The 22,922-nt window shown below is 58.3% G+C and overlaps 1 protein-coding gene across 8 annotated transcripts in view; it reads left to right on the top strand.

Annotated features, from left to right (window-relative positions):
• COBL (cordon-bleu WH2 repeat protein) overlaps nt 1-22,922 on the top strand; it is a 99,852-nt gene that overhangs the window by 51,303 nt on the left and 25,627 nt on the right. For 3 of the 8 annotated variants that reach the window (XM_036327231.1, XM_036327235.1, XM_036327234.1), the window contains exons 6-7: nt 5,993-6,175; nt 17,111-17,234. In XM_036327231.1, the coding sequence (XP_036183124.1) occupies nt 5,993-6,175; nt 17,111-17,234 (307 nt within the window). Of the gene's footprint in view, nt 1-1,097; nt 1,170-5,992; nt 6,176-17,110; nt 17,235-20,191; nt 20,363-22,922 lie in introns of all 8 variants that reach the window. The other 5 variants (XM_036327228.1, XM_036327230.1, XM_036327229.1 and 2 more) reach the window with 3 other exon arrangements.

The raw sequence follows: 22,922 nt of genomic DNA, 5'->3' as shown, positions 1-22,922 counted from the left end.
AGAGCCAAATTTTTTAAACTTAAACTCTATAGGTAGGTACATTGTTATTAACTTAATTAGGGTCCTCCTAAGGCTTAGGAAGAGCCACACTCAAGGGGCCAAAGAGCCGCATGTGGCTCGCAAGCCGCAGTTTGCCGACCACGGCACTAGAGCATATGCGTAAAGAGGTACCATTTTGGCTGAAGTATATGACAGCAAATACCCCTTCTTGTTTTAAAACTGCGGTGTTTTAACGCTTTTAAAACGTGACACTTTGGGGTCATTGTGACACTTAATCCGCGAACCCCGCAGTTCTCAAAAGTACTGAGGAAGCACCTGAGACAATGGGTTCCTGGCTCATGACGCAGAGATTCTCACGGGGGGGCGAGTGGGCCCGGGGCTGTATTTCCCAGCTGAGCCACGTGGTTCTGTGGCGTGTGGCCAGCACCTCCTGGCAGCCTATCCCAGACAGTGATGTGCGGCGTCACGGTTACCTGTTATCCGTGAGGAAGGAGGCATCCGGTCGGTGACGCGTGCCCAGCCGACCAGTGCTCGATGCTAACCTGAATGTACAGCTCATAGACCCTGAGGCCTGCTGACTGCTGGGTTCTGAGCCAACTCCACAGCTCAGCACCCTCCCGGCCTAGCACGACCTGCTCTCTGACCTGAAGAGATGCTGAGCCCGCCCACGTGGGTCAGTGGTTGAGCGTCGACCCAGGAACCGGGAGGTCGGGGTTCAATTCCCGGTCGGGCACAGGCCTGGGTTGCGGCTCGATCCCCAGTGGGGGGCGAGCAGGAGGCAGCCGATCCGTGATTCTCTCTCATCATTGATGTCTCTCTCTCTCTCTCCCTCTCCCTTCCTCTCTGAAATCAATAAGAATATATTTAAAAAAAAATAAAGAGACGCTGCTGGGGAACAGGAAGAGCAGTCACCCCTGTAAGCTGTGGCTTCAAAACTGTGGCGTCCAGAGCAGCGAGCCCCTGAGAGCGGCTTTCAGGCTCGGCCGAGGGGAGGCCGCGGGGACGCTGTGGGTGCAGATGCGGCGCCTGGAGTGGCCGGCTGGCCTGTGCTCTGCGCCCACTTTCCCCGCGATGACGGTGCTGTGCTTCTGCCGCAGGTGGAGCAGGGCCGGCTGTCGGCGGACAGCGACGAGGACACCGCGAAGCTGGCGCCGGGCAGGGCCTCCCACGTGAGTACGGGCACCGGCGGGCGCGCCTTGCGCCTTGCTCAGCGGGCAGCGCTGCGGGGCTCTGTTCGGCTTCCAGAGGGTGAAATTGCAGTCACTTTATCGACCGGGGTGTGGGGCTCCCATTCGCTCTGGGCCTCGGTAGGAGCTGCATTCGGCTCTGGCTCGGTCGCCCGGCTCCACTGGCCACTGGGATGTTAGTTCCCCGCAGCCGCCGCGGCAGGGCTGCTAGGTGGCTGGAGTGGCGCGCTCTCGAGCTGGCGTTTTGGGAGACACACTGGCCTGTCCCCGCCTGGATCGACCTGCTCCTCACTCGGCAGCTACACCCTCAGAGCCTCAGAAACTCCCCGAGCCCCCCACGGCCGCGTTGGCATAGAAAAAGGTTCTTCTTCATTTTAAACACTGGACAGAAAAGAATTCACAGCAGCTTATAAACATGGACCTTTGAAATGGATCTGGTGAAAGTTTGATTCGTACTGTCATGTCTTAAAAATGGCAAAGACAGACTCTCCTGCCGCAGTGAGAAATTTGCGTTATTGTTGTTCTCGGTTTCACATTTCCGAGCCCGCCGGTGTCAGACTTCCTGCTCCGCAGTCTGCTTTCATGCCTGGAGTTCTTTCGCCGCATCTTAAAATGAAATGGGACGTGAGGTGTCAGTGTCTGTCTGACTTAGATTTTCTGATGGTCATGAAGCTTCTCGCAGGAAGACAGCGCTCCAGGTTGAGCTCTGGCTATAATCACGGACGGGCGCGGGGTAGAATGTTACAGCGGCCATCTGTAACTGTGGCCAGGGAAAGGAGCTTTTTCTTGAAAGGACCTCTTTAATAGATGGAAGGCCATTTTTTTTCACTCGTCCCACATTTCCACGAGTGACCGTGTTTTATTGATAAACTAGAAGAGCTTCCGCGTGGACTCGGTGCCCCTTTCCATTTTAAAAATCAAACCTACCGGGGTGACTGGTTAATAGCAGGGGTGGGGGACGTCCAGCCCGCGGGCCGTGTAAGGCCCACGAAGCCATCTGGTCTGGCCCTGCCAGGGCACGAAGGGGCGTTAATTAAATGCCTGGCCGCATGGAGCAGGCTGGTGTTTAAGTGGGCGGTTTTGTGTGGCCCCGGATGCTGTTATAAACACGCAGCTGGCCCTGGGCAGGAAAAGGGCCCCCTGGGTTAATAGGACCCTGCAGGTCTCCGGAGGGGACTCCATCCCTTTTCCTGCTGGGGGTGCGAGCCCCGAGGAAGCAGCTTCATGACTAAGCGTGAAGGCTGAACGGCCCTTGACGTGCTGGCCACGGCACACCCTGCCCTCGCCGATCCCACGGGGGCCGTCCCGGCGCAACGGTCACTTCTCGTGACCTTTCACCGGTACCCGATTGGGGTCTTTTCGCATCGTCAGCAGCCAGGGTTCGGAAGCCGCGTGACTGGCCAAGGGGTCTGTTACTCACCTGGAGCTGCGATCCCGGGAGCTGGAAGGAAAGACGCGCTTGGTCAGGTCTCACCCAGCAGTCAGTGCGCGGCTGGCACTTTCTAGAGCAGTGGTTCTCAACCTTCTGGCCCTTTAAATACAGTTCCTCATGTTGTGACCCAACCACACAATTATTGTCGTTGCTACTTCATCACTGTCATGTTGCTACTGTTAAGAGTCGTCATGTAAATATCTGATATGCAGGATGGTCTGAGGCGACCCCTGTGAAAGGGTTGTTCGGCCGCCAAAGGGGTCGCGACCCACAGGTTGAGAACCACTGTTCTAGACCCACGACGTCACCATCGGTCTGAGGAAATTGAAATGTCAGTTTCCATTCACGTTTGCAGATACAATGTGTTTTAATAACACGTTTATTTTAAGCATCCTCCCAGCTGGACATCTGGTTTCTTCACGGTGTCCGGTCGGTGGGTTTAGCCCCCTTGTTTCCCGGGGAGGGGTGTCTGTCCTTGAGCCCAGGCGTGGCAGCGGCCGTCCTTGGGAGCAGGGCCCAGAGGACGAGAGAAGTCCTGCGTGGCTCAGAGGGCCTCGCTCCGGGCGGCGGTCGCTGCCCGCTGTGGGCCTCTGGCCTGGGTTTCCAAAGCCGCATTCCATCCGTGCGACTGACCCAGAGTGACCGATGAGACTGGGCTCGGGGTGGCGATCGGGGTGCTGAGCACACACGCAGGGCGCAGGGGGTGTGTCGGGGGGCTGTGTGTACTTCTGTTCACCAGTGCCGCCCATAAATCCAACAAAGAGGAAAGGAGAGCACGGGCATCGTTTATGTGCTTCCGACGGACAGGAAACTGTCCCGGGGCACTTTTCTCCTGGCCAGTCAACCCAATTGTCATAAAAAAATAAAATGATCAAAGGTTCTCCAAACAGAGATGAATAGGAAGCCGCCTGCTGGGGCCCCATCTGAAGCGAATCGCGTGAGCCTCATGTGACGCCTCGGGCGTTTCCCCTTTGCCCCTGAAGACGGTGACAGAAGCATCGTCATCACGGTCTTTGTGTCTCACTGCTCAGAACTGGTTTCCAAATGCAGATCACAGACCCAGGCCCGACCCAGGCCGACGTGTGCCCGCCCTGGGCCCGGCCCGGAGGGAGGCGGACAGAGGACGGGTCCCGCCTGTAAAAGTCCTGATGCGTATGGGGGCACCCACCAGTAACATGATGCTTTGGGGAAAAGTTATTAAAAACTAAGCTGTAAAGCCGGCTGGCGTGGCTCAGTGGTTGAGCGTGGACCTCTGAACGAGGTGGTCAGGGTTCGAGAGGTGCATCCCGGTCAGGGCACACGCCTGGGCTGTGGGATCGATCCCCAGTGTGGGGCGTGCAGGTGGCGGCCGATCAATGACTCTCATCATGGATGTTTCTCTCTCCCTTCCTCTCTGACGTCCATAAAAATATATTTTAAAAAGCAACACAACTCAGCTGTAAAGCAAACCCCGTCATTTCCGCTGCCCCACCCCCTGCGTGTCGGAGACCCCGCACTCTGTCCGTTTGCCCGGGAAGAATCCTGTCCCAGCGAGAGATTCGCCGATGAGCATGGAAACGTCGCCGGGGATGCAGACAGAGTGTGGGGCGGCCTGGCGTGGGGCTGGGTTGGGTGGAGGGAATGGGGGACATTGGTAACATCGTCCACAATTTTTAAAAATTTTAAAAAATAAAGCATCCTGTCCCAAGTGGATGCTCCAGAACCAGAAGGTGTGGTGAGCCAGCTCGGCCACAAGGGGGCAGTGTCTTCACGAGCACAGCCAGTCCCCTTGACAGGCCACCCTCCGGGCCTGCAAACCTAACATTCCCTGTTTGCGGAGCCCCGCTCACCAGGGAGAACAGAAACGCACGTCCCGGGGCCCAGCCGCCTGCCTGAGATGCGGAACCAACCTTTATTATCAGTCCGTCTGGACGAGACTTTTCAAACGTGGGGCTGGCACCGCTCGCAGTGCCTTCCGTTCAGACGTGTGGATTAGCAGCCCGCGGGAGTTCGGCGGGCGGATGCCTCCATCCAGGCACGGGCCAGCGTGGTTTCTCGCCGGCGCTGGGCTCGGAGCAGCTTCCCCCGCGCACCATGTCACCTGCGATGCGCTCCGCACGGGCGTGGCCTCTTGATTTCCGGAAAGGCCGCGTGTCTTCCCCGGTTTGGGGGCAGCCGGTCCGTGTGTGTCTGCAGAGCGACGAGCTCCCAGCCAGCGCCTAGGAGAGGTGCATGCCTCGGCCCACTACCCGCTCCTCTTCTCTGGCCTCGGGGATTCTAGGAGGACCCCCATCCCCAAAGCCCGTTTTCATTGAAGGGCAGGGTGCCCTTATAAAAGACACCACAGCGAGATTAGGGAATCAAAATCAAATCGTGGAGCCCGGCCCGTGGCTCGGTGGCTGAGCATCCACCTAGGAACCAGGAGGTCACAGAGTTCGACTCCCGGGCAGGGCACAGGCCCAGGTTGCAGGCTCCATCCCCAGTAAGTACACCCTGTGTGCTGGGATGTCCCCTCTGCTGGAGGCACCCCAGAAATAGACCCCAGATGACTTACAGTTTCTCAACATGTGACCCTCCTTCTGGGGTGACAGGGACCCGGGATTCCCTTTCACCCCCTGGTCGCAGCGAGGCGGGGCCGTTTGCTGCCCGAGGACAGGCCGGGGGGCCTGTAGTTACACGCAGGAGGCACCGTCAGCGGCGGCCTTTAGCGAAGGCTCACACGGTGACGCTCCCGCCGTGAGTTCTTTGGAGGCAGCACGGAGGCCCCGTGGAGGAGGGACGGCCGCAGTCGGTGCTGAGCGGCCCCGGAGAGGATTTGGACAATAACCACTGGGAGGACATCCCTAGGAGGTTAAAAAAAGAAAACAAGGCCCTGACCGGTGTGGCTCAGTGGGTAGAGCGTCGGCCTGCGGACTGAAGGGTCCCGGGTTCGATTCCCGTCAAGGGCATGTACCTTGGTTGCGGGCACATCTCCAGTAGAGAGTGTGCAGGAGGCAGCTGATCGATGTTTCTCTCTCATCGATGTTTCTAACTCTCTATCCTTCTCCCTTCCTCTCTGTAAAAAATCAATAAAATATATATTTAAAAAAAGAAAAGAAAAAACAAGAACATCAGGAACAGAAAGGGAAAGGCAGGGTTCAGTGTAGACTTACACGGTAGAATCTGTGGGGGTCCGGTTGGGCTCTGAGCACACGTCGTGTGCGTCCGCGGTGGCCGTCTCCGCGGCGTGTTTGCTTTGAGCATCCGGGTGCCACGCCGTCGCGTGGCTGGGCTTAGAGCAGATAACCTGAGCAGGTCATGGAGGCGACGCGCGTGGGCACTGGCGCTCAGATCTGAGCTCTGGTGGGGAGAAGGCACACAGAACTGATGGGGCGTCCGTCTGTCTCCCCGACAGGGCTCTCTGACGACGCCAAACTCCCCGTCCGTGAACTCCCGCTCCATCACGCTGGGCCCCGCGCTCTCGCTGAGCAGCATCTCGGGGGTGTCCGTCAAGTCCGACATGAAGAAGCGCCGGGCCCCGCCGCCTCCGTCCCTGCCCGGGGCGGGGCCGCCCGCGCCAGACAAGGCATCGGAGAAGGTAGGGGCGCGTGCTGTCTTTGTTGTACAGGTGGTCAAGGTTTTTTAAAGTGTCCGGTGTCTTCCAGGGGCGTCTGAACTTTTTGTATGCGTTTTCATTTTTATTTTTTTAAATATACGTTTATTGATTTCAGAGAGGAAGGGAGGGAGAGAGAGAGAGGAACAGCCTTGGTGACAGGGATGCCACACACTGTCACTGGGTGCGCCCGATGCCTCAGAGTCACGGCCACACGGACCTGTGTGCCTGTTGAGCAGCTCTGTGTGATGTCACCTTTGCTGGGGGTCCTTGAGTTTGCTGAGCCCCCTTTTCTATGTTTACCTTCTGAGCCCCGTGACACCTGTGCGCGGGGCTGTCCTTACCTGCGGACGGCAGCACCTTGGTCCCCAATCTTTCTGTACCCCACCCCCCGCCAGTTAAGCATTAGGGAGACCTGGCTCGGAATATCAAACTCCCCCTTCTCTGGGGACAGGACACTGTTGGACAGTAACTTGGAATGTGACGCTGTAAACAATGTGAGAGTTGCCCGGCCGGTGTGGCTCAGTGGTTGAGCGTCCACCTTTGCACCGGGAGGTCACGGGTCCGTTCCCAGTCAGGCCACAGGCCCGGGTTGTGGGGCTCGATCCCCACTGAGGGACGTGCAGGAGGCAGACAATCCATGATTCTATTCTCTCATCACTGGTGTTTCTCTCTCTCTCCCTCTCCCTTCCTCTCTGAAATCCATAAAAAAAACACACACACATTTTTAAAGTGAAAGTTTTTGTTTTCCAACGCGTCCCCCTTGGGTGGGCCGTGGCGGCCACCACACCCCAGGGTGGCCAGGGAGGGGCGTGCTTCCGGCGGGCGCAGGAGCTGAGTTCTCCCGGCGGACAGAGCCGCCCGTGCCGGCAGCAGGGCCTGCTCCATGGGCATCCTCAGGCAGCGCCCCGGCAGCGTGGAGACGGCGTGCGGTCTTCTCACACCTGCACCCCCGCTTCGGGGGCGATGCCACCACCAACAGGACCACGTGCCGGAAGCACATTATGTGGGACAGAGAAGCAAGACCTTGTCACTCTCCAAAACGTTCTTTCCAGAGACGGTGTCGTCCTCAGATTTTAAAAAAATAATATTGTTATTGACGTCAGAGCAGAAGGGAGAGGGAGAGAGAAACGTCAGTGATGAGAGAGGATCATGGGTCGGCTGCCTCCTGCACGCCCCCCACTGGGGATCGAGCTGCACCCCAGGGCCTGGAGGGGAACCGGACGCCCTCTGCAGGGTGAGGATCCTGCGTGTTTTCCATCCAGAACCCCAGGTTCTCTGCTCAGTGCTCCTGCTCCCATTCGCGGTCCCGGGAGCTCTGGGCTGAAGTCTGTGTGTTTGCCGGGAGCGCTGGGCTGAAGTCTGTGTGTTTGCCGGGAGCTGTGGGCTGAAGTCTGTGTGTTTGCCGGGAGCTGTGGGCTGAAGTCTGTGTGTTTGCCGGGAGCGCTGGGCTGAAGTCTGTGTGTTTGCCGGGAGCTCTGGGCTGAAGTCTGTGTGTTTGCCGGGAGCGCTGGGCTGAAGTCTGTGTGTTTGCCGGGAGCTGTGGGCTGAAGTCTGTGTGTTTGCCGGGAGCTCTGGGCTGAAGTCTGTGTGTTTGCCGGGAGCGCTGGGCTGAAATCCGTGCTGTTTGCCGGGAGCTCTTGGGCTGAAATCCGTGCTGTTTGCCGGGAGCTCTGGGCGGAAGTCTGTGTGTTTGCCGGGAGCGCTGGGCTGAAGTCTGTGTGTTTGCCGGGAGCTCTGGGCTGAAGTCTGTGTGTTTGCCGGGAGCTCTGGGCTGAAGTCTGTGTGTTTGCAGGGAGCTCTGGGCTGAAGTCTGCGTGTTTGCCTGGAGCTCTGGGCTGAAGTCTGTGTGTTTGCCGGGAGCGCTGGGCTGAAATCCGTGCTGTTTGCCGGGAGCTCTGGGCTGAAGTCTGTGTGTTTGCCTGGAGCTGTGGGCTGAAGTCTGTGTGTTTGCCGGGAGCGCTGGGCTGAAGTCTGTGTGTTTGCCGGGAGCTCTGGGCCGAAGTCTGTGTGTTTGCCGGGAGCTCTGGGCCGAAGTCTGTGTGTTTGCCGGGAGCGCTGGGCCGAAGTCTGTGTGTTTGCCGGGAGCTCTGGGCTGAAGTCTGTGTGTTTGCCGGGAGCGCTGGGCTGAAGTCTGTGTGTTTGCCGGGAGCTCTGGGCTGAAGTCTGTGTGTTTGCCGGGAGCTCTGGGCTGAAATCCGTGCTGTTTGCCGGGAGCTCTGGGCTGAAGTCTGTGTGTTTGCCGGGAGCTCTGGGCTGAAGTCTGTGTGTTTGCCGGGAGCTCTGGGCTGAAGTCTGTGTGTTTGCCGGGAGCTCTGGGCTGAAGTCTGTGTGTTTGCCTGGAGCTCTGGGCTGAAGTCTGTGTGTTTGCCGGGAGCTCTGGGTTGAAGTCTGTGTGTTTGCCGGGAGCGCTGGGCTGAAGTCTGTGTGTTTGCCGGGAGCTGTGGGCTGAAGTCTGTGTGTTTGCCGGGAGCTCTGGGCCGAAGTCTGTGTGTTTGCCGGGAGCTCTGGGCCGAAGTCTGTGTGTTTGCCTGGAGCTCTGGGCTGAAGTCTGTGTGTTTGCCGGGAGCGCTGGGCTGAAGTCTGTGTGTTTGCCTGGAGCTCTGGGCTGAAGTCTGTGTGTTTGCTGGGAGCTCTGGGCCGAAGTCTGTGTGTTTGCCGGGAGCTCTGGGCCGAAGTCTGTGTGTTTGCCGGGAGCTCTGGGCTGAAGTCTGTGTGTTTGCCGGGAGCTCTGGGCCGAAGTCTGTGTGTTTGCCGGGAGCTCTGGGCTGAAGTCTGTGTGTTTGCCGGGAGCTCTGGGCCGAAGTCTGTGTGTTTGCCTGGAGCTCTGGGCTGAAGTCTGTGTGTTTGCCGGGAGCGCTGGGCTGAAGTCTGTGTGTTTGCCTGGAGCTCTGGGCTGAAATCCGTGCTGTTTGCCGGGAGCTCTGGGCTGAAGTCTGTGTGTTTGCCGGGAGCTCTGGGCCGAAGTCTGTGTGTTTGCCGGGAGCTCTGGGCTGAAGTCTGTGTGTTTGCCGGGAGCGCTGGGCTGAAATCCGTGTTGTTTGCCGGGAGCGCTGGGCTGAAGTCTGTGTGTTTGCCGGGAGCTCTGGGCTGAAGTCTGTGTGTTTGCCGGGAGCACTGGGCTGAAGTCTGTGTGTTTGCCGGGAGCGCTGGGCTGAAGTCTGTGTGTTTGCCGGGAGCGCTGGGCTGAAGTCTGTGTGTTTGCCGGGAGCTCTGGGCCGAAGTCTGTGTGTTTGCCGGGAGCTGTGGGCTGAAGTCTGTGTGTTTGCCGGGAGCTCTGGGCTGAAGTCTGTGTGTTTGCCGGGAGCGCTGGGCTGAAGTCTGTGTGTTTGGCACAGAATGAGCAGGGAACTGGCTCACGGAGACCGCCTCCCTTGTGAAGCTGATGAACGGCATATGGATTCGATGGAGTCATTTGCTATGAACATGTTTGTTTGTTTTGTTTTGTTTCTCCCTAAATGAAAGCTACTTATTATGGACTAATTTCTGGGAAAGAAACCCAGAATGCGTTGCCGTCGCCGTCGGGGAAGAGCGTCCGTTCCTTGCCCCGGGGACGCGTCTCCGGCAGCCTCATCCCCGCGGCGGCCCCGGCGCAGGGTCCCCAGGGAGAGGGCAGGGCTGGCTCATCAGAAAATGAGCGAGCCCGGGTTGTCACACTTTATTTTATTAAATATATTCTTACTGGTTTCAGAGAAGAAGAGAGAGAAACATCCATGATGAGAGAGAAGCATGGATCGGCTGCCTCCTGCAGGCCCCACACTGGGGATCGAGCCCGCAGCCTGGGCATGTGCCCTGACTGGGAATCGAACCCTGACCTCTGGGTTCCTAGGTCAGCGCTCAACCACTGAGCCACACCGGCTGGGGCCACGTCTTCACGTTTTAAAAGGCTTTTTCCTTATCAGCTAGAATGAAGACTCAGTATGCACTTATTCCGGCCGCACGGGCGGGGTAACGCCACCGTGTCCCGGTTCCCCTGGAACTTGTTAGCCGTGTCGTGTCCGTGTGGGTGCCGGCTCCCGCATGTGTTCCCGTGTTTGGTCGCTAGTGCGGTCATTTCTGCAAGCTCTTTTCAGAGAGCTGCTGGTGAGAGGGACGAGTGCTGTCCTGCAAGCGAGCCCGTCAGCAGAGACCGCGTGGAACCGGGACGCCGCGCTGGTCCGGGAGGCGGCGCGGCTCTTGTGCTGGATCTTCCCCTCCTCCCAGGACCGCGGCCCTCGTGTCACTTCCGTGGACTGTCCAGCTGGGAGTGACATGTTACACGCGTGAGGGCACTGCCTGCCGGGTCACTGTTTCCACGCTGGAGCGGCATCACAGTCGCCCCAGGGCCTTGTTGGCACACATTTTCCTTGGCTCCACGCTGAGGGGTCAGGGGCCAGGGGTCAGAGGCCTGAGAATTTGTAGTTCAGCAGGTCCCCAGGTGAACCCCACTTTGAGAATCACCCCTCCAGACCACTCCCTCCCTGCTCTGAATGCGGGCCCATCACAGGGAGAGCAGGTCTGCTCTGTGTAAAGATTTTCCAAGCTCTAGATCAGCAGTTCTCAACCTTCTGGCCCTTTAAATACAGTTCCTCATGTGGTGACCCAACCATACAATTATTTTCGTTGCTACTTCATAACGGTAACGTTGCTACTGTGATGAATCGTCACGTAAATATCTGATATGCAGGATGGTCTGAGGCGACCCCTGTGAAAGGGTCGTTCGGCCGCCAAAGGGGTCGCGGCCCACAGGTTGAGAACCGCTGCTCTAGAGAATTTCCTCCGCAGAAAAGTCACCTGAGCCCAGCTGGTGTGGCTCAGTGGTTGAGCATCGACCTAGGAACCAGGAGGTCACGGTTCCATTCCCGGTCAGGGCACAGGCCCAGGTTGCAGGCTCCATCCCCAGTGTGGGGTGTGCAGGAGGCAGCTGGTCAATGATTCTCTCTCATCATTGAAGTTTCTCTCTCTCTCCCTTCCTTTCTGAAATCAACAAAAATATGTCTATATATATGGCTAATATGCTAAGTGTCCTTCCCTCCATCTGGGTAATGACGTCACGTAGCAACGCCCGGCTTCCTCTCCCTAGCAACTAGCCTCCTTGCAGTTGCTTTATAGCCAGGTGCAGACATCTCACACTGTAACCAAATGTCTGTGAAGCGTGTTCCCTGCCTCAACTCATTTGATCCTCACAGAAGTCCTGGAGTAAGTAGATAGGAGACTCGGTGGAATCCTATTTTCTTTTAATTGGCTGGAAAACGGATATTTAGAAAGCTTAGAAACTTGCCCCGACTGAACAGAAGGAAGAAATGGTGGACCTTGAAAGTGACTTCAGGTTTTCTCACTGCACAGAATATAGTCAGACACGGCTGCCGTTAAATATTTCACCTTTTGTTCTCCCTGCGTGATCTATAATAATAATCTGCTTCGTGTTGATATTTACTGCTGTGTTGCTGACAATTACCTGAAAGAGAAGTTGGGGTGCTTCACTGGGCTGGAAAAAGTTTAGCTACATGAGAAAGCAGGTCTAACTAAGCACATTTATTCTATGTCTATAAAAGGCTAAGTTGACTTGCGCTTGCACGATACATATAAAGCTCTCGCTGGTGCCCATCGCACGCATGTGTTTGGATCTGTCATTGTCGATCGTGAATTTGGTGGACACTTCTGTTATAGAGAGGGCAAACAGCGATATTAAATGTTTCTTCTAATTAATTTCCTTCCACTGTGCACGACTCCGTGCACCAGGCTCTAGTATTAAATAAAGTGAAGGCGTGGCCCCAGCAATGGCTCCATTCTTGCTGTGTTTTAGGCATCGTGTGAGACCTTATATATGTCATCTCACCCAAGTCCCTCTTCCCAGCGTGCTCATGACGTAGGCGCTGCCCTTACCTTCCTCACACCCAGGGCAGCACCAGGCTTGCCAGGAAGAGAGGGCACGGCTGCCGGGCCCCTCCCTGCAGGCAGCTCTGGTGCCTGGTACCTGGGATCAGAGGGAGCCAGTGGCCAGCAGGTGGCGCTGTGCAGTCTGGGACACAGACAGGGTCCAGCCTGCACTGTGCATCCTGTGCACCTGTGCAGGAGAAGGTGTGGTGAGGCGGGCACCTGTGCAGGTGCAGATGGGAGCAGGTGCAGGTGGGAGCATGTGCAGGTGGGAGCGTGTGCAGGCGGGAGCGTGTGCGGGTGCAGGGGGAGCGTGTGCGGGTGTGTAGCCACCCCTGCTGCAGGGTCTGCGTGCGGAGATTCTCAAGTGGAGAGAACGTGTGCAGTGGGTGACGTCGCTCGTGTACCCGTCCTTGGCAGGGAGGTCACGTGTGTGCTATGGGAGATTGGAGCTTACGTTCTAAATACCTTGGAGGACAAACAGGCTCGCGGTCGGTGGCGCGGGGGAGGCCGTTCTTCGTGCTACAGGCTCCCGGCGCCTCTCCACCGCCCGTCTGCCGGTCGGGAGGAAACTGCAGCGGGAGCACCTGGCAGAGCCCATGGGACCAGGCTGCTCCTCCCCTGACCTCTGTCAGGAAACGAGGCCACCGGGGCCGGTGCCAGGAGGTGCCCGTCCTCTGGGCATCCCTGTTCTCTGGGAGCAACTACTGAGCCGACAGCTGCTCCCATCGGGCCGGTGCGGAAGGTCGGACCCCGGGGCTCAGCCTCAGGCAGCGGGAGCCTCACCCTCACTGCGGGCGCGGCCACTCCCTGCGCACCGCTGCCGGACGCTCGGCGGGGGCTGCCTGTTTGGAGCTGCCTCCTGCGTGTTTCGGCTCCGCCCGATGCCCACACGCCTGCTCATCTGCCCCCACAGTTGCTCCTGGACTGCCCGGGTCTTGGCAGAGGCGCAGGGCAAACCCAGCGAGGAGCTGCGTGCGTGGTTTTGGACCCCGCCGAGCTGCCTTTGCGTCCGCGTTGTAAACAATACCGGTGTCACTTCACCTTCAAATGTTCCAGATTGGCCCTGCCAGTGTGGCTCAGTGGATAGAGCATCGTCTGCAGACTGCAGAGTCCTGGGTTCGATTCTGGTCAAGGGCACATACCTCAGTTGCAGGCTAGATCCCCGGCCCTGGTTGGGGCGCGTGCGGGAGGCAACTAATTGATGTGTCTCTCTCACATCGATGTTTCTCTCTGTCTCTCCCCCTCCCTTCCACTCTCTAAAAATCAATGGAAAAATATAAAAATATCTCAAGTGAGGATTAACAACAACAAAAAAGAAAGTCTGCCTGCTTAGTCAATAAACAAAATGTGGGGCGGGGGGGGGGGGGGGGGGGGGGGGCGGGGGGCGGCGAGTCACAGATTTGCATGAATTCCTTTTGCCACCAACAGCCAAGAACAGGTCTTACTTACATCCCAAAATATGCAAAAGCAAAGGGGAGACTCCCCGGGGAGCAGCACAAAAGCTGCAGGAAGGGGAGGGCCCAGGAGGTCTGGGGAGTGACTTCCTTTGCCAACACCAACTGCCTGAACGGCTCCATGGCGGAGCCTGTGAAAACATCCTGGGCCGAGGAACCCCTCGGGTGCAGATAACGGGGTGGCCCCGGGCGATGCTGGGGGCACAGGAAACAGCCTGTGTTCCTCATTTCCCACCCACCGTTTGTGCTGGAGCGCTGCCCCCCGCCCTCCCCCCCCGCCCCCCGCCACACACACACTTGCAGTAGGAGCAGCGTGTGTTTGAGGATTAGCTGCCTCTTATTTCTCGCGTCCTTCTGGTGCCTGACCTTTACGAGGCCCTCGGATAAACTCGGGATGAAATCCCGCTCGCCGCCTCCCTGCGCCTGGGACTCCATGAGCGGGCTGTGCTGTGCAAACATCCCCGGCTCGTCGCCGCCAGGCGGCCTCTGCCCTTTCGGTCTCGCCCGCTAGTCACGTCCGCGCACTGCTCGCTGCAAAGGGCACCTCGGAGAGGGGGTGTCGTCTACCTTTTCCTTTGCTTCCTCACAGCCAGGGATTTTCATGATTCTTTCCAATCCCCTCGGTCACCAACCGTCAGGTAAAGAGGGCTTAAGAACAGCAGTGGAGCCCAGCGGCCTGGCTCAGGGTTGAATGTCGACGTAGTAACCAGAAGGTCACGGTTCGATTCCCGGTCGGGGCACAGGCCCGGGTGGTGGGCTCCATCCCCAGTGTGGGGCGTGCAGGAGGCAGCCGATCCGTGATTCTCTCTCATCATTGATGTTTCTCTCTCTCTCCCTCTCCCTTCCTCTCTGAAATCAATAAAAAATATATTTTTTTTAAAAAGAAGAAAACCCGGTTAGCTGTATAGTCTAACTTTTTGTCGTGTATCAGGTGAAAGGCAAGCAGAGCGATCCTGTTTCTCTGGCGACACTTTTCCTCCTGTGTGTCCGATGGCAGTGGACGTCGCGCTGATTTCTGCAGCGCGGGCTCCGCACCGGCTCCCGTCTGTCTGGTGACGGCTGATTGGCGAATGTCCCCGTGCAGTCGTGGCTCTTGAGGGAGCCGGACAGACGCCGCCAAGGCCGGCCGTGCTGTGTCCGCATTGCCTCCTTCCCGCAGGAAAAGTCCTTAACGGAACATGAAATGCTGGGGACGCGGAAGCCGACAGATTCCGTGTGGAGGAAGGAGAATGGCTTCGACTCGGAAAGGACTCGCTTCTTTGTGGAGTAGCCATGCAGCCAGAGAAAGTGTCTCTTTTTGGTCCCAAACCCATTGTTCTCGGTGGACAGAATGACAACAAAGGCGGCGCACTGTCCTCTGTGGGTTTCTGTTTGGCCTTTTGTGTCTGCGCAGGAACGGAGTGTGAAGGACCCCTTGAGTCATTCTACCCCGTGCAGCGGGCAGTGAATCTCCCCGTCCCCGAAGGGTGCGTAGGAGGAGACGGGACAGCAGTGCGCAGGCGGGCTCTCGGGGGAGCTCTAGAAATACCGGAGCGGGGTTCCCAGCGACGCCCGCTTCCGTGGCGCCGTCCCCGGGGCTGGCAGCACGGCAGGCGGATCAGGTCTTCAGCACGTGCGGGGCTCCCGAGTTATCTCCTGCCGAGGTTCTGAGCACAGCAGGTCGGACCCAACGCCATCGGTAGTTCCGTGCTTTAAGGGAAACGAGGTCATAACACATCAGTTTCTCCAAAGGCTGATGGACATAAACCAGGGGCAATGGATGGAATGCTCTCTCTTTCTTTCTCTTTTGCTCTCGCTCTCTTTCTCTCAGATCAATAGAAAACACATCCTCAGGTGAGGATTGTTAAAAAAAAACAAAAAACAAAAACTGAGTAGAGGGAAAAGAATTTCGAGGAAATTCAGTTAGAAAACGAATCAGTGATCAAGTTCAGAGAAAACAAAGAAGCAATTTAGGAAGAAAATGTAGGCAACAGACACATGCATGAAGACAGCTGGTTTACATAATGATAACATCTGTTGCAACAATCTGTATATATAAAAGGCTAATATGCTAAGTGTCCCACCACCCCTACGACCGGTCGCTGTGACGCGCACTGACCACCAGGGGGCAGACGCTCAATGCAGGAGCTGCCGAGCTGCAGTGACTAGGCAGCGGCGGTTCTTGGGTGACGCACCTGGAAACCAGAGAGGAGGGAGCCCGACTCCTCTTGGGGCCGTGCGATTCCACCTTCGGCCGTGGGCTATGTTGTTGCTGGGACTCTGTCGGCCCCGAATCTGGTTTACTGCACACCTGCGTTTGCGTTCCACACCCTGTATGACAGCAACTTTGCAGAGTGCCCTCTCGCACTCCGGGCCCCTCACTCCACAGACGCCCTTCAAGCCGCAAGCCACGGCGCCACCCCAGGTGCTGCCGGCCGGGGAGGGGCCATGGGGGGTTGGCTCCAGGGCGTGTCAAGCCCATCAGTCCCAGTCCCACCCCACCGGCCACCTTCTAATTAATTTCCTTTCAATGTGCATGAACCATGCCCCTGTCATTGGTACATGGATCACTAAATTGTGAATTTAAACCTCGTGCTATAGTTTTTAAAAGATTGGGGTTGGGGATGGTGTGTGGGTGTGTTTGCGTCTGTGTGTGTCTCAAAGAGCTAAATCCTCACCTGCAGCAGGAAACAGTCAGGAAATAGCCGAATACACTTACTACTTATGAAAATAGAGTGGATTTTAAAGGAACAGAGTTTGAAGGGGTGGGGGCCGGAGCCTGGCCTGTGGGCAAGGGACTGCTGGTTAGAGCGGAGCTTTGAGGAACTTTCTTATGTCCCTGTTTTACATAAAACAGCTTATAGAGTTTTAAAGGTCCAAGAGGTGGTTATAACGATTGTAGAAGAAAAAATATGATTTTTAAAATAAAAACTAAAGACCAGGAAAATGTATGCCGACCGTTAAACTGAGTGTTAATGAAGGGTTTTTTTTTCTTTCTTTGGCTTATATAATTTTTGAAATTTGAAATTGGCCCAGCTGGTGTGGCTCAGCGGTTGAATGTCAGCTAACCAGGAGGTCACAGTTCCATTCCGGTCAGGGGCACGTGCCTGGGGTGCGGGCTCGATCCCCAGTGGGGGGCGTGCAGGAGGCGGCCGATCCATGATTCTCTCTCATCACTGATGTTTCTCTCTCTCTCTCCCTCTCCCTTCCTCTCTGAAATCAATAAACATATTTTTAAATAAAAAATAAAGTTTGAAGTCGCTGGGTGTCACTCGGTGCGTCGGCCGCGGGCACCACCGGGCATGGCTCGCGCAGGCTCTGGAGGGGCAGTTTTCCTTGGCCGCTGACGGAGGGCGAGGAGTCCTTTCTCATCGCTGTGCTGAGACGCCACCCCACGTCTGGCTTTGTCAGGCGTCCCTGTAAGAGATGGGCACAGCCCCGAGCGCAGAGGGGTCTTGGGGGGCGTCTGTGAGCTTCCCCGGCCACCCCAAGGCCCCTCCTGGGGACACGGCAGCCTGCACTGCCCTCCCGGGGACACCGTGTCCCACAAGCCGGCTCCCCCCATGGGTACCCCAAGCTCCGTGCCGGCCAGAGCCACTCTGACACCGAGTGTCCTTTGTGTCCCCAGATGTCCCTGGGCTCCCAGATGGACCTGCAGAGGAAGAAGAGGCGCGCGCCGGCGCCCCCGCCGCCCAGCCCCCTGGTGCCCCTGCGCACGGAGGACCGCGAGGAGAACAGGAAGAGCGCGATGGGTGAGTGAGCCCGCCGCGCGCCGGCTGTGCCCGCACCTGTGCACCCGCATCCCGGGGCCCTAACCCACGGCCGCCCCCTTGCGCGGCCCTAACACGGGACGCGAGCGCTAATGCGAGGATGCTGGGAAATAAACAGTCTGGAGTGGACGTGTGTGTGTGTGCAAGCTAACAGGCGTGTGTGCAAGCTAACAGGCGTGTGTGCAAGCTAACAGGCGCGTGTGCAAGCAAACAGGCGTGTGTGCAAGCTAACAGGCGTGTGTGCAAGCTAACAGGCGTGTGTGCCGTGCGGAAGGCGGGATGGTGGGCAGGCCGAGGATAGCTGAGGACTCGGTGACAGTGGGCAGCGACCCGTGTTCTGAGGAAGGAAGGCGTGTTCTCAGGGTGACGTGCAGGCCGGGTGCTGAGAGATCAGATCTCGGGTGACAGCAGTTCAGTCATACACCTTGCGTGACACTGTCCCCACGGACACACCTTTTCCACAGGCAGCAAAGAGCCTGACAGTTGAGGAAGCAGAGCCCAGAGGAAGGGGGTGAATCAGAGCCCTGTGAGGTCACGCACCCGCCCCGCACGTGACGGGGGCGTGGAGAGAGCGACGGGGTCCCTGCGCGGAGGGCGGTGCGTTTATTCCCGCGCCGCCCGGGTTGACGTTCCCTCCGTGGGGAGCGGAGTGGGCGGGGGCGGGTGCCTGGCGCCCCGGCTGCAGGTGCAGGGAGCCCCGAGAGGCTGTCAGGTGGCCCCTCGATGCCGCCTCGCTCCCCGGCCACCCTCACAATTTGCCTTTGACCGCGGGGAACAGTCTCCTGGGACAAGTGGCCATTGTCCGCGTGCGAGGCGGACGCGGGCGCCTTGGCGGGGTATCAGCGCCCCCTGAATGCCCCTCTGTGCGAGGCTGGGCCTGCTGCGCCTGGGAATCGCGCGTCGAAGGAGCAGTGGCCTGTATTTCATGTCCGTTCATCCTCTTTCCCAAAGGAAACTACTGTCCAATTTAAAGAGAACATGCTCAGTAGCTCATTAAAGAAACCTCCAGCCTTCCCACCCTGCCCCCCATGCTCCCCACGCTGCCTTTTCCTGAAGGGATGGCAACCTCGATTTAGTTATTTATTTTACATAAACTTTTATTGGTTTCAGAGAGGAGGGGAGAGGGAGAGAAGAAAATCAGTGATGAGAGAGAATCATTGACTGGCTGCCTCCTGCACACCCCACACTGGGGATCGAGCCTGCAACCCAGGCCTGTGCCCTGACCGGGAATCAAACCCTGACCCCCTGGTTCATAGGTTGACGCTCAACCACTGAGCCACACCGCCCAGGCTCGAGAATGGGCACCTTCGATGGGGGCAGTGATGGGTAGATACGAGCAAGTCCATTTCCTCACGTCTAACGAGCTGTAACCAGGAGCAGGCCCGATAGGCTTGTCTCTTGATAAAGAAATGATGCTCCCTATTTTCACCAACAATTGGATCAGGAGCATGAAGAGTCTAAACCAGCCATGGGCAAACTGCGGCCCGCGGGCCGGATCCGGCCCGTTTGAAATGAATAAAACTAAAGAAAAAAAAAGACCGTACCCTTTTATGTAATGATGTTTACTTTGAATTTATATTAGTTCACACAAACACTCCATCCATGCTTTTGTTCCGGCCTCCGGTCCAGTTTAAAAACCCATGGTGGCCCTCGAGTCAGAAAGCTTGCCCACCCCTGGTCTAAACTCTAACGCGTGAGGAAAGCATTTTGAGGACGTGATGAAGCGGGACCCGTGACAGGAGGCATCCACACCGTGTGTGAGGCTAAGTCGTTGGCTAAGAAACTGTCATGACCAGGAGAGAGCCGTTCTCCTGAGACGTGGGGTGGCTCCCGGTGGATAAGCAGCGGCGGGGCTGTGGTGATGCTCCGAGAGGCGGCCCTTCGCAGCGGGGCCTGGGATGGCTGCCGGTGGCACAGGCGGCGGAGACCGTGGCTGAGAGCAGGCGAGGGGTGTGGAGAGGCCGCAGCAGTGCGCTGAGCCACCTGTGAGCCAGGCACGCTCGCAGGAATAAAACGAGGTGCTCTGAACTGGACGGCGATGTCGGGGCTTTAGGAATGGTTTCAAGCCCAGCGTTTAAAAGGCAGCCAGTTACCCCTGGGCAGGACCCTCCACACTGGGCCGCAGGGGGTGCCCGGGCCCGTGCAGCGTCCGAGCCGGAGTGAGGGCATGTGGTGCCGACGGAGGTTAAACTCGGGGCAGCGTGTGGTTACACTTGGTACCGGGTGTGGTTGCCTTTGGTTCTAGATGGAGTTGCTTTGGTGCTGAGTGAGGTTGGATTCCGTTCTGGGTGTGATTGGGTTTGGTGCTGAGTGAGACTGGATTTGGTGAGGGTGTGGTTGGATTTGGTGAGGGGTGTGGTTGGATATGGTGAGGGGTGTGGTTGGATATGGTGAGGGTAGTGGTTGGATATGGTACGGGTGAGGTTGGATTTGGTGAGAGGTGTGGTTGGATTTGGTGAGGGTGTGGTTGGATATGGTGAGGGGTGTGGTTGGATATGGTGAGAGGTGTGGTTGGATTTGGTGAGGGTGTGGTTGGATATGGTGAGGGGTGTGGTTGGATATGGTGAGGGGAGTGGTTGGATATGGTGAGGGGAGTGGTTGGATATGGTAAGGGTGAGGTTGGATTTGGTGAGAGGTGTGGTTGGATGTGGTGAGGGGAGTTCCAGTTAGATATGAGGGGTGTGGTTGGATTTGGTAAGGGGTGTGGTTGGGTTCGGTAAGGGGTGTGATTGGATTTGGTGAGGGGTGTGGTTGGATTTGGTGAGGGGAGTTCCAGTTAGATATAATGAGGGGAGTAGTTGGATTTGGTAAGAGGTATGGTTGGGTTCGGTAAGGGGTGTGATTGGATTTGGTGAGGGGTGTGGTGGCACCGCGCCCCCTTTTGGCAGGCGGGGAGCCTCTGCCTTGACCTCTGAATAACCCTCCTTGATCCCATGTAGGTGGTGGACGGCAGGTGCCACAAAAGCCTCCGAGAGGCACGGCTCGGGGGCCTCCCCAGTTAGTGCTGCCCCCGCCCCCGCCCTACCCTCCTCCCGACACGGACGTGGCCGAGCCCCTCGGCTCCCCCGGGGAAGGCGCTGCTCCCGAGGCCGCGGACCCGCGACCCACACGTACGTGCCCCCGTGCCCGTGCCCTGACCGCCCCCTCTGGTGCCTGGTGTCGCTGCCTCCACGCCTCCCGCTCCTCCTGGTGTCTGTGCCTCTCCTCTCCTCCCTTCCCAGCGCTCCAGGCGGTGCGTCCCGCGCCAGCGAGGGCCGAGGGCCGTGTGCGGCCCAGACAGCGGTTTGACCCATTGGTCGCTCAGGTTGTGGTCAGGCTTCGGCCGGCGTGGTGCCGTGTGGGGGGGACAGCTAGTGAATAGAACCAACCTCAGACTGGCAGCCATCGCAGCCCCAGCGCCGCCCAGCACAGCCCTGCAGCTGGAGCGCCCTCGGCCGAGGCCGGGGGCCGTGGTCAGCGTCAGAGGCCAGGGCATCAGCACCCGGGCCCGTGGCCCCTTCCTGGCGCTCTGCGGAAAGGGAGACCGAGGCACCGGGAGGAGGAGGCGTGGGGTGGAGTCCAGCCGCGCAGAGCAGAGCTCCGTGGGCGTGTGCCTCGTCGCAGCCTGGGAGGCCGAGCTCTCCTGGGCCCGGGCTCCTCCCGGGCGGGCGGGCGGGCGGGGCTGAGCTCTGCGTGGAGCAGCCGCCTCCAGGGCAGTTGTCACGCGGGTCCGGCCTCCGCTGCGTCCCAGTCGCTGCCTCGCAGCCCCGGGGAGCTGCCCCACCTCCCGGCGTGAGGGGCGCCCACGTGGTGCCCGGAGGAGGGGCCTCTTGCTTGTTTTCTTAATATGTTTTTGTTGATCTCAGAGAGGAAGGGAGAGGGAGAGAGAGATGGAAACATCCACGATGAGAGAGAATCAGGGACCGGCTGCCTCCTGCAGGCCCCACACTGGGGATGGAGCCCACAACCCGGGCCTGTGCCCTGCCCGGGAATGGAACCCTGACCTCCTGGCTCCTAGGTTGGCGCTCAGTCCCTGAGCCACGCCAGCCGGGGAGGGTCTGGTTTCTTGACCATCTTGGTGGCTGAGTGGGTTGGTGCGGTTCTGTCTGACTGTCACTCTTCGGAGCCTGGCATCTCGTTTGCAAGCACTGCCCTGCGGTCGGAAGCACAGCTGGCTCTCTCGCGGAGCGAGCTCGCAGGAGACAGGACGCACCGTTCGCTCGCGTGGGAGCCGCGTGGCCGGAGGTCAGGGCGCGCGCTCCGCCGTCACCGGGCAGGACTGAGCTCCTGGGCCCGATCTGCCTGCGGCGTTGCCTTCTTCCTGGAGGCCGTGGCCGGGCCACGGTGGCGCCCGAGTTGGCAGGCGCGTGTGCACGGTGAGAGGAGGGGGACCAAGCCCCATGACCGCTCAGAGCCGTGGCGCGGCCGTCGCCGTGAGCGGGCCTTTGGTGGCGTGTTTGAGCGTGATTGTGGGACAGTGGGACAGTGGTCCCCTGCTCCTTGCTCTGTAGCCTTGTCGTTTCGTATTAATAAACTTTCACATTAACCTCCGACACGTGGCCACGTACACAGCAGCCGCGTGGGCACGTCTGAACCAATGTACTTGCACCAGTTTCTCTTCCTCACGACTTCCTAACCAGCTTGCTTCCTGCCTGCATTTGATTTTACTTGAACCTTCGCTGTGAAGTCAGGAGCATGGAGCCCGTCCTGCTGACTGCATTGACGTGTTTGTTTTCAAGATCCGCAGCACGGGTTGGTTACGTCAGGCTACTAACCAGGCACGTTAGGCTACTAACCAGTCCTCAGTTACTTACTCCCACAAGGAGGCCCTGGGGGTTAAAGCCAGCGCACACAGAGCCATGCACAGCGCCTCCATTCGCTCTGGGCTTTAAATTAAACCGGCCCTGGACTGTCAGGGTACACCCGACCCCTCGTCCTGCACCAGCCTCAAGCTGCCCGTCTTCTCGTGGCTGCCCATTCCTAGGGTCGTTGCAAGATGGGGCTCGTTTGTTTGTTTTTAAGCCTCACCCAAGGATATTTTTTCATTGACTTTACAAGAGAGTGGAAGAGATGGGGAAAGACAGAGAGAAACATCGATGTGAGAGAGACACATCGATGGGTTGCCTCCTGCATAAGCCCCAACCAGGGCTCAGGCCAGGGAGGAGCCTGCAACCAAGGTACGTGCCCTTGACCGGAATCGAACCCGGGACCCTTTGGTCTGTAGGCCGACGCTCTATCCACTGAGCCACACCAGCCAGGGCGGTTTTAGAGGGAGCACGGGTCGTGGTCTCCTGTTCTGGGAGGCACGTCGCATTCAGGCAGACGGGTGACAACCAGGAGGCCGCTGGCTGATTGTTTTCTGTGTGTGAGCAGGCGTCTTCTCCGAGGAACCCAGAGAAACCCTGAAATAAGGCAACCAGAGGAGAGAATCAAACTCTCCATCTTCAGCCAGGAGACAGGGCTTTGCGTTGGCTCCTGTGAGATTAATAATAACAATTCACACCCGGCAGCCTGGCCCAGCACAGCCTGGGAGTGCCTGGGCTCAGCTGGGGGTCCCCAGGAGGACGAGGCTCCCCGAGGCTCGCTCACTCCGTGAGCACCCGCACTGGAGAGGGCACAGGGACCGGCGGGTGCCCTCCAGGTGGCACCCGTCTTTAAGGTCGCCTGCCGTCCTCTAAAATCTGAACCAGA

This window comes from Myotis myotis, unplaced genomic scaffold, assembly GCF_014108235.1.
Source record: "Myotis myotis isolate mMyoMyo1 unplaced genomic scaffold, mMyoMyo1.p scaffold_m19_p_11, whole genome shotgun sequence".
NCBI classification, from domain to species: Eukaryota; Metazoa; Chordata; class Mammalia; order Chiroptera; family Vespertilionidae; genus Myotis; species Myotis myotis.
This window is presented reverse-complemented; position numbering and strand designations above follow the sequence as displayed.